The sequence below is a fragment of the Contarinia nasturtii genome, unplaced genomic scaffold (genome assembly GCF_009176525.2).
Source record: "Contarinia nasturtii isolate CC-2019 unplaced genomic scaffold, AAFC_CNas_1.1 Cnas_scaffold_412, whole genome shotgun sequence".
NCBI classification, from domain to species: domain Eukaryota; kingdom Metazoa; phylum Arthropoda; class Insecta; order Diptera; family Cecidomyiidae; genus Contarinia; species Contarinia nasturtii.
In genome coordinates this window covers 69,094-80,974 of record NW_022197766.1, presented here as the reverse complement: position 1 = coordinate 80,974, position 11,881 = coordinate 69,094, and the positions used below count along the sequence as shown (strand labels likewise).

At 32.3% G+C, this 11,881-nt stretch overlaps 1 protein-coding gene across 1 annotated transcript; it reads right to left on the bottom strand.

Annotated features, from left to right (window-relative positions):
- Positions 1-1,443: 1,443 nt before the first annotated feature.
- Positions 1,444-2,115, bottom strand: LOC116338405. Its single transcript, XM_031763616.1, has 3 exons — positions 1,857-2,115; positions 1,733-1,786; positions 1,444-1,643 (listed from the first exon to the last, which is right to left on the bottom strand). The coding sequence occupies exons 1-3, from the start codon at positions 2,042-2,044 to the stop codon at positions 1,523-1,525; spliced, it is 363 nt and encodes a 120-aa protein (XP_031619476.1). The 5' UTR covers positions 2,045-2,115; the 3' UTR covers positions 1,444-1,522.
- Positions 2,116-11,881: the final 9,766 nt, after the last annotated feature.

Below are 11,881 nucleotides of genomic sequence, written 5' to 3'. Positions count from 1 at the left end.
GATAGACACATATAGAGTGTAAACAAACACATTTGACAGTTGACAGAGTTGTATTGTATGTATTTTACGTATTCACAATTGTCAAAATCGACTTGACAAGTCACACACGAATGCCGGTTGTTTACATTTTTGTTTTTATTTAATTTAATTTATTTTCACTTATTATTAGATTTTAATATTATTGAATATTTTTTAATACAATATAATTTTAACGTATAATAACAAAAATCTTTTATCTGCTTCAACTTCATGCATGAGAATGAGGTGAGCAGATCTGCTGTCAATTTTTATCTGATTCAACTTCATGTTAGTTGAACGAAAACCATTATTTTCATTGTACCATACGCTGCAGCGGCTTGGAAAGAAATAATTATTTTTTTTAAAAAAGGAAACGTTTCTCTGATAACAAAAATGCAAACTAGATCAAGATCAAAGTCAAAGTCAAAAACGACTTTAATTTTTCCTACAAGTACATTGAAAGTGAGTCAAAAGACACAAGCAAAAATATAAGAAGAAAACATTAGTAAAGCAAGACAACATGTTGTGGTTAAAAAAATACAACCAGAAATTGAAATTCAATCGAGACAAACGAGATCACAGTCGAAAACGGTTTTGTTTGCTCCTGCAAGTACGCCAAAGAAAAATAAAAACCCAATTTCGCATGCGGCAGTAGCTGTAAAAACAGACAACAATGATGTTCATGTAACGGGAAAAAAATGCGTTATGAATGTTTCAATTCCATCAGAAAAGGTATATTTTTCAAATGAAAAAAAGAGTTATTTACTTTTCATGATAACATTTTTTAATTTATAGAGAAAGAGACAAATAAAACCAGACTCAAAGCCGAACACCGTTTCACTTGAAATCGCACATTCAAGAGCGCAAAATAAAAAGGTGCACAATGATGTTCATGTAACGGGAATAAATCACATTTTGAATGTTTCAACTCCAACAATAAAGATATACTTTGCAAAAGAAAAAGAATTGTTTACTTTTCATGTTGCAATTTTTAATTTATAGGTTTATATGCATAATGTATGTATATTCACGATGCATACATTATGCTACCTTTGTATGCATGCCTTTTAGTAAAAATGGCTCATTGGGTGACAGCGAATATGATTCGGACATTGACGATTTCATTGACGATGACGAAGAGGCCAACGAAAGAAATTCGAAACATATTTGGGTATGATAAGAGACGTTATCGAGATTAGCAACATGGAGAGTTCATATGCACAACAACATCGCGAAGAATTTGTTAGCAAAAAGATTGGATTAATGGAAGACTTAGAAGATATGCGACAAGAAGCCGAAGAAAAAAAAGAAAAACAACAAAACATCGTTAAAAATACATTAAGATCATTACAAATAAATATATGTCATTGTTTTTTGTTCAAAAGATGTTTAATTAATTGATATATTTGTTACATTTCTGTCAGAAATTTTTTAATTTTTTAAACTGTGACATTCGACCCTGCATGTAAGGCGAGCATAAAGTTTTTCCGCCATGTGGATGAAATCAGAAAAGCTTGTTGGATTTTTCATTTTGCGGTTTCCAGTTGGGGCTGCATGTTGTGCATGTTTCTTTTACAGTGGCTTCAGGATCGTGTCCAAACATAAAACTTCCAATGCTTTTTGCGCTTCATTATTAAAAAAAAAGATAAACAACATTAAATTGTTTAGAAAAGGATGAATTTAGAAAATATGTAGTTAATGAGATATTATTTACCCTTCCCAGAGCTTGTCCGTTAGCCAATCGAATGGCACCTTCATGACGACTTCACTAATATTAAAATAAACCAAACATTTTCAACTTCAGGGAAAAGTATTAAAAATTGTATTTCATTTAATACTTATTCATCGCTTGCAAACTCGGTTCATGAATTGGGTGTTTATCATCATTTATTGGTTTTACAGATGCGACTTCAGGAGAAGAATCCTCCTCAATGTCCTTTTCTCTCCTTGGAGCCACCATAGTAGCACATTCTACCAGAACAAATGAAAGCAACAGAATAGTTGCAAAAAACTTTAAAAGTGGCATTGTAACGTTGAGCTTTAATGCTTCGTAATGATAAACTGATTTCTGAATCTATCTTAGATAAACTGCATCAATTTGATATTGTTGCTGAACTGTTTTGTGTGCAACCGCAACCTTCATTTATACAGAAAATCAGGTTTTCACACAAATCATTCTTCAAATACTATCTATCTATTGTATTCAGCAAGAATATGACGAGAAGCAGCAAAAATATTTCTTTTTATTATTAATACTCCCACAATGCTTTTGTTCATTAAACGGAATTTATTGCAAAGAAATATTTTTCGGTAATAGAAAATTTCTTTGGATTTGTTCCGATTTTTGACGAGCCGGTGGATTCCCGGTAACTTTCTGAAAATCTCCACGTATATAACCAAAGTGTTTCAAACATTTTTGGAGAATCGACTGTTATTTTAATTATCTTAAATTGACCATTGTTGTTACAAAATTTCCCTCTAAAATGTTTTATTTGTCCATTTACCTTGTTTTATGTTTTGTTTTTGTAGATTCTTCGGATTACAATTTGTCTAGGGGCTCGGAAGTATTTTTTATTTGTGAAAAACCATGCATATTCATGAATATTGGTCCATTTTGAGTAGTGAACAATAACTTCACTTTCTGTGAATATTCGTGAATAAAATCATTATTCCTGATTATCGTAAATACCCAAAATGGCGGCAAACGGTGCATGTCATTTAGTGGAACGTCATTTATAAAATCACAAAGGTTTACTATATATAAGAATATTAACACACTTTTGAAGTTCTTCATCCAAATTATTTTTTTTTTGTTGAAGAAATATAAATTTTTAGCCTGAAAATAATATACATATATATATAACATGATTATTAATTTTATTTTGTGTTGTGTGTGTTTCAAATCGCTGCAATATGCGGGTTGTATAATTACAAAAAACTACGATAATCACGAATATTTGTAATATTTGTCGCTATATACCAAATTCATACAAAACTGTATTTATTTGATGTTTTTTTTTTCAAGTTCCGAGCCCCCAGCAATTTGTAATACATTGTATTTGTATTGTTTGAATTTGAAGAAAAAATCCATTTTATTCCAACTTTGTAAAATCTATTCGATACACGATCTAATGTCGAACGAGCAAAAAAGCTTTATGTTTATTGGGATTTTTTGAAAAATCTTTTCGTTCACTTTTGTGCACATTCACTAAGGAAATGTATTGTTTTGCTCTTTTAATTTATCTTAACAAGCGGTTATGAAGCTAGCAAATTGCATTTTTTAATTTTAATTTCACTTACGTATAAATTGATCATTGGAAATACATTACCTTTATATTGTGACGCACCAAATTGTTAAACCGATCAATGCCGATAAAAAACGGTTATTGCAAATTGAAGAATGGAAAACCATGAAGAATATGATCAAATGCTGGCAAATGCTATATGAGCGTATACGCGCCAGTAAACCAACGGACATTTTATGACTAGTTGCTGCACCAGCTCATGAATCTTCTTAAATGAGTTTTGGCATTGATAGCATATCTCAAATTAAAAGCAGTTAAAGATCGATTGAATTGGATATGAAAGGAGAGAAAGTCAATGAATTATTTATTTCTAATAAGATATGACGGCCTCCAGGAGAAAATGCTTCTTCCACAGTTGATTTTTTTTAAATCTTTTTATTTCCACGAAATGTTTACAATTGAAATGATAAATCAAATGTTTTATTAAACTTATCTTAAAAGAATGTTTTTAAGAAGATTGGATGTGAATGAAAAATAAGTTGTTCCAATCCAATGGTTCCAATTGTCCAATCCATTTATTCGTTTCACAAGGACGGGAAAAAGAAGTTTCCAATTTTTTTAGCGCTTTAATATGAAAACAAAATTAAAAAACATTAAATCTAGTTTAGTAAAGGTATACTACTCACCCTCTCCAAAGCTTTTCTTTCACTTTAATCTTCTTGAATATATCGTACTATCAATAGTATCGCGATATATCCCTAGCGTCATTCCATTCTCTGATTAACCATGTCAATTTTTCATATAACGAGTGAGCCAGCAGTTTTTGACTGAGAGTTTGTCTAACCCTACATTTGTCATAACTAAGCAGAGTGCGTTTAACTCTCAAACGGCACATTTGCATCACATGCGTGATCGCAAATAAGAATTAAATAAATTGAAATGGAAATATTAAAAACGATGATAATACAAAAAAAGTATTAATTATTCAAAATAATTGGAATAATAAAAAAAAAAATGAAATAATTTTTATATTTATATCATTTGATTTTTCGGGTGAATCCTTCTATCGTGAATTAAACGTACATTGTTTTGTTATGACAGCAGCAAGGTTTGAAAAATTTGCAAGCTGTCATAGTTGGCCCACTTTTTGGCATTGTTCTTAGAATTAATAAATTTAAATTCTTGTAATTTAGTAATTAATTTTATATTTGATTGAATGAGATTTTTATTTATATCTTTTGTTTTATTTATTTCCTCTATAGTTATTTTTTTTTATAGAACTGATTATATACTGAATTTCGTTAAATTAATTTTACGATGAAAAAAATGTGTGGAAAAATATCGACAAAAAAATTGAAACGATGTAAAATTTTATTTGAAATTTTATTTAGGTGGTATGGTTAAAACTAATGTGTAACTTAAGTAGTCTTGCTGTTTTTGTTTTGAATCCACAGAAGTCGCATTGAAATTTGTCGGTGACGCCTTGCTGTTCATTTACAAGAGATCTTCGAGTGTGTGATTTTATTTGTGTCTCCAAATGTGCTCAGCACTATCCTCGCGAGCCTTTAGTGCGCTCGATAAACACGCTTCGAATATGGTTGCAGGCATACCCAAATCATGCAGAACAGTTATTTCGAATTTTATTGGATATGTTTCGACATTGATTTGATTAAGCAATTTGGTGTACATGCCATCATGACCACTAACATTATTGCCATTCATTTTTCCCTCAACGTTTGTAATATGGCGGAATATACGCTCCGTACCAAGTGATGGATGATAATACGCGGTGTCCTCATCGTACAGCATTGCGTCTCCAATTGACATTCGATTATTTGTTTCGTTCCACTTCATCGCATCGCTTTTGTACAGATCCTGCAATCGTTTGCACAACGATTGACCCTTTTTCCCTTTGATTTCAACGAGATCATTGTTGATGCGTGCAATATTGACGGCTGGCTTGTCGAATGTTTTCTTTGTTGTTTGTATACCAGCCGTTTTTGTTTGCTTTTCATCGGTGGATTGGTTTGGTTGCTTTGCATTGGCGAATTCATGCGCATGTTCCATAATCTCTGTCGTCAAATCGATTGTGAGAATTTCAATTGCTGCTGCTGTTGATGAGTTATGATGCTCTTCTTCTCCTAGTTCTTGTTCGACTTGCATGCACTCCAAAAAAAAAATCACCAAGATCGATTTCGTGTTTGTCGCTGCGCAAAATTTCGATTGCCTCTTTGTCGGTGACGGTTTCGGCGCGTGAATTACACAGGCGTTTGCGTATCTCAGCGCTGTTCTTACGGTACTTTAGTAACTTTTTCTTCGAAAGAGAGAAGTGAAAACTGAGAGCAAATCCTTTTCAACAATTATTTTAATGCCGAAAATATTGTAAAGCGTATATAACGGCAACGGCATGAGATAGTATAAAATAGAGAAAAAAAAACGCAAATAGACAAAACAGCGCACATGTATTGTCGTTGAATTGTATAGTAATGTAGCGTGCGCAATGCAATACGATGGTTTAGAAACTTTTTTTATTCTGTACATTACATAGTTGATTTTAACATTCTTATTTATAACATCGTCGTCATCACAACCATCATCGTATTATACATCATTTGACCATAAGGTATATTCGATTCATACAAAATACATACACGCACAGTATTTACAGTAACAATTGTCTCATTTATTCTCAATGTGTAACTCTTTTTATTTTTGTTCAGCTTAAATTGAGTAGAAAAAAAATGTTTCTCTCTTTACAATAACACTAATTAACATGCCGTTAGTTCACGCACTTGTTATTTCATTCTTTTTATATTTCTCTCTTTTATTTTTTGTTTAAAAAAAATTGTTTTTCACAATTATCTACCAAAAAGAAAATTCTTTCACTTATGGATGTTTGTTTGGAAATTTATCCAAACAAAATATAATAATCTTTTTCTTTCACCCAAAAAATTGCTTTACACACGGAAGGCTTATACTAATATTCTTTTGATATTTTCTTTCAATAAGCAAGAAGCGAAAGAAACGTGTTCATCTCTCTGTATATTTTCGGGCTGCATGTGTAGAGGCGAGCACTATGTGTGAATGTATTCGTGTGCTCACGGCTCACCACACACATGTATTTTCTCTACTCATATATCTCACACTATATATCGAAATTCGTAGCTGACACAAAGTTTGTTATAGCGTAGTTTTGTGTTACACTTGTGTTAGATCAGTTCGATACGTGCTTGATGTGTTTTTTTTCAATTCCTGCATATTATGCTGTGGTTCAGTTGCATACGCTCAATTATAAACTCATACACGCTTGCCACTCTGTGAGTGTGTATGCACTATTTCATCAAACATTAGTTTTTTTATCCTGTTCAAATGTTCGAATGTTCGTTAACATTCGAACAGGATAAAAAACTAATGTTTGATTGTTCGCGTTCGTTCGAATGTTCGTTCGTTCGTTCGAAACATTGATTTCAAACGAACAAACGAACAAAGGTATGTTCGAGGCCCCCGCATAATTTTAATGAAAAATGCTCGAAAAGAGAGCGCTAAAAAAGCAATCAAGAACAAAATCTGACAACAATGCCAGTGACAATAAAACATTTGCACACAATTACTTGATAAAATGCACTGTACGTTGAATTGACATTGATATATAATACTTTTTTCAGTTCGGTTGATGAAGAAAATTGAGATACGAACCATGTGACGTACGGGCACATGCCATGGTGTCAAACAACACGGCGGAAATTGTTTTATCAAGAAAATCCGATCAGTTTATTTTGAAATTTGGTATTTGTTTCCCTTTGGCAAATCTTTCATAGTTATTTAAACGACGAAAAACGGTAAAAGAGAAGCGAAAAATACCGGAAAACGTTGTGACAATTGAACTACAATGATCTGCTCGATTGATCCCAAAAATGATTATGATTCGATGATTCGTTTGTTTTAAAATAAATGCAATTTATGCATTGCTAGATTTTCTCACATTTTACTTCTTTGAACTGAATAAAAATGTTCGATGGATTTTTTTTTGTAAATTTTATGTATATTAAATCATCCTTCATCGACAACCTAAATTATATCGAAATTTCTTCAAACTTTCAGAATATTAGCAGTGATCGTTCAAATTGTGCGTTCAAAGTAAAATTCCCATATTTGATTCATCATCCAGAGGAAGCAGTAAAAGAGTGCGACAACGAAAAAGAAGGTAAGTTTTATTTGACATTATGTGTAAAATATTTATGTTTTTTATAATATGAAAACTAAATTCTAGTAACTAGTACGGGCCGGTACTTACAATAGCTTTATTCACTTACAGCACACCATTTTTTTCCCTCTTGGAATTTACCAGTATTAAAAAAAAAAGTTATCAATCATGGATCATCGACGAAAAAAGCAAAAATTATCGCACCCTGGAGATGCTGATGGTGGTGGCGTTGCGGGACCATCAAACATTATTAACAAACCACCGCCGAAAATATTCAAATTGAACATGGATTGTATGGACGAGATATTTGAATATTTGAACGTGAAAGATTTGTATTCATTCGGCCAAACATGCAAGCGAATGAACAAAGTGGCCGGCCAATATTTCAAACGAAATCATAAATCAGGTGAAAGAATGTGCAAAAAAGATGGGATTTACAAGTATAACTCCGACGTAAGTGAAAAACCAATTCGGTTTCAATAAGTTTCATATTGTCCGCACAGAAAAATCGATCCACATTATATTCATTCTCATATCCATGAATTTGAATCAACTAACCACATTCATATTCAGCGTATACGTATTAATAACGAAAAAGTCGAGCATTTTAAACAATTATCGCCTCAATTGGAAATTTTGCAGCTCGAAAATTGTTTGATGGTCGGTGACTATAAAAGTTTGATATTGAAACATTGTAAAAATTTGAAAGAGATTTACGTTCAATATTCGGATGTCGGTAAGCGCATAAATGGTAAATTCAACTGGCTATTACAAAAATATCCAAAGCTTGAACGTTTCGAATTGCTGCTGCCTTCTGCAACATCTTTTCGAATCGAAGAGCTACGTGATTTTTTCGTACGCAATCCAAATGTACAGAGATTTTCAACTACTACAATCTTTTTGTGCGACAATGGCGATATATTTTTAAATATCAACGTAAAATTGGATATATTGGAAGTCAAATTTGTCCTTTTTAAGTGGTCTTCAGATGGAAAGCGAACGTTGAAAAATCTTTGGGACTTATTAAATCAACTCTATGAACAAGGCTTCTATAAACGACTATACATGTACGTCGATGGAGATGTTAAAGATGACAGCACTTCATTAACCTCACTCAAAGGTCTCGAGTTATTGTGCATTCGATGGTTCTACAAGAGAAATAATTTACCCCAATTGACCAATTTGAGAGAATTAATCATTATGAGTGGACCGTTTGTCAAGGATATGGAAAGTTTAGCAAATGGCCTAACAAAACTTGAACGTCTTTGCGTTGAGGAGGCTACCATCGATGCCATAATGCCATTTATTCGTCGATCGACGAAATTGAAACGAATCAAATTCACGCCAAAAACAAAAATTAAGAAATTATGTATGTATTTGGAAATCTGATAATAATATAAATGCATGAAATTGTAATTGAAATGTATAAGCGAAATGTATTGGAATTTTTTTGTTTTCATTTTGACTCAATAAAAAAATCATAATCAAGTTAAATTGTTCTTTTAATTTTAACACAGATTCCTTTTTTGGCAGTGCTTTTTTCTCTTTATTTTCCCGTTTTCACGCTGATTGTCATTATAACTAATTAGTTAAGCCTTGCCAACTTCCTTAACAAATTATCAGATATCATGCACTAAAAAAAATGCTTATCAAAAGTGTTTCGTTGTCAACTTAGTTATTACTTAGTCCTTTATTCAAAAGTTTGCCGGCAAAAAGATTAACTTTATTTAGTGGCCCTAGTGGGGGAAATCATTAAAAATATTAAAATTCCATATAAAGAGAAGGAGGAGCTATAATAATAATAGATATTTTTGAATTTTTTTTTAGCTATAAACAAAGACATGATGAAGCGGGAACGATCGAATTCATCAGATATTTTTAATAGAAAAAAGAAATCCCGAATTGAATCGACAAACGAAGTAGTGAATGTAACTGGAAATGCGCTTAAAAATATTTTTAATAGAAAAAAGAAATCCCGAATTGTTTGGTGCATAAAAATGTAACATTTATTTGTAGTTGGATAGCTGTAGTTTGTTTTTTTTTCTTTTCTACACTGTTAAGTTTAATCGTTGTATTTGTTTTTTTTTTCAGCTGGTGATCCAAAAAAAAAATAAATATCTACATTTCGCGCTCAAACAATTTGTTGGTCCAACAACAACCTTACCGCCAAATAATAGATAATAATAATGTCGATGATGATGATGACGACGATGGATGAAAGAATGCGTCAACATGCCAGACAGTATTTGATGACTCGTCCCATATCATCAATTTTCATAAATTCAATGCAGAAGGATGATGATACAGCGTTAAAAATAATGTGCATTTTGGACTATAACGTGGAAAAAAATCATTTATATCCCGAAATCATGGCCGAACCAAAGCTATTGGAAGAAATGTTGTCACTTCGACATTTCCATTTGTTTCATTATATCAAGTATAAAATAAAACAGACATTGGTCGGCACAAAACTATTGCAATGCGAACATTGTGAATTTATTGGCCCGTACATAACTACAATTGAGCACATGGTATTAAATCATAATCATCATGCCAGCGCTATAGCTTGTCAATGGTGCAAACAAACAGAGCTCCAAACACATCAACGAGACAATACACTGGAAAATTGCTACGAAAACTATAAATTGGAAAAACAAATCAATTCAAATCATCGTTGTGCCGATGTTATTCAACAATTTTACAATTTAATTGGAACTCTTGCACGCCAGCTGGGAGTACAATCTCTACGACATGGAACGTTCAGAGGATTTTTTTGTAATAATTTCGTTGAATCCAGAGTATTATTACAGAAATTTAACCTGAATGTACTTGAGAATATGTTTGATGAAGCAATGTCGTTTTCCATGATGTCTCATCAACATAATAATTATAAATTTATTGTCAACGATGAGCAGGGCTGCTATCCGCACCAACAGATGGCATGCACTACAATGTGAGCGTGCGAACTTCATAAGAATCGGCACTAAAAACCATATAAATTCCAAGTGCCGCACTTGAAAGGTGGAAAATTGAAATGTTTCATTTCAGAAAAAATTAGTTTGAAAAATAAATAAATATATAAATTGAAATAAATAAAAATGAACATTTTTAATTTTAAATCTATAAAATAAAAATAAAATATAGTTATATATATATGTAAATTTATTATAACCGTCGATTTTATTTCGTTTGAATATGACGTTTGACGTTTGAAGTCATGACAGCTAACAAAAACTAAGTGCTTTGTTCAATCGTCGTTGAAATCGTCGAACTTATGTGCACTTAATTTCTAAATAAGAATACAATATTTGTTTCTGTATATATCGAAAAAATTAAATAATCTGTGAAATGGATAATTTGTACATAGTAGCAAAAATATGTAATTATCCGCAAATAGTTGTGGTTCCGCTGCGATACATTTATAGATTGGATTATGCAAAATCATTCAACAATCGCATAAACCGTAACCAAGAACATTTATTGTTCTGGTCGTCCGACCAAACAAAAGTTCCAAATTTCGATTTACCCATTTCTAAACAATTTCATCACTCCACTGATGGCTGCTTCAATGTTAAATTGCTGAAAGTTTTTGGTAAGTTTTTTTCTCTCTTTTTTTGAAGTCAAATTTTATTATAGTGTCTTGATTATATTATTGTATAGGAAATCGTGAGCACGCAATCAAGTACCAAAGAGACCGGCGCAATATAGATCCAGCAGTCTATAATCGGCAGCGTTTAAACGAAAGACCTTTTCCAGTTTCAAGAAACACACAGAAGCAACAGACAAAAAGTGTTACTCAGAGTGCACAGAAAGAGCCACAACCAAAAAGAGCAAAACATTCAAATGAAGCAAATGTCACAACGCCAATCTCTCCGTTGCATGATGCTGTCCAAAATCAAATAGACACACCGCCAAATTCTCCATTGCATTTTCCCGCCCAAAATCAACTGGATACACCACCGAACTCTCCATTGCATATTGCAGCTCAAAATCAACTCGATTCAGAGACTGATATTGAAATTTATGTATGCCAAACATTGATTTTTTTGTTTTTCATAGTTACATGGTTCCCTTTTCTTCACAGATAAGTCCAACAATTCCAACTGCCGCAGCCACTTCTGACATTTCAACTCAAGATATTATTTGCTTATCTGATATGAAGCAACATCGACCAATCAAAACATTTGATGTAGTATCTGGGCGTTATTCCTTCAAGCAAACGGTAGTATATTCATATGGTCAATTGAATTTATTCAAAAGAATGTATCTTTCCCACAGCCAAAAGGTGACCGTGTTTACGAGGTTGAAGGACAACGATTCATATTGAAGAAGGATACCGTTGACAGACTATTATACTACAACAAGAGTCCGACGTCGAGCAACAATCCAAACATTGACAAAACGTTCACTGAAT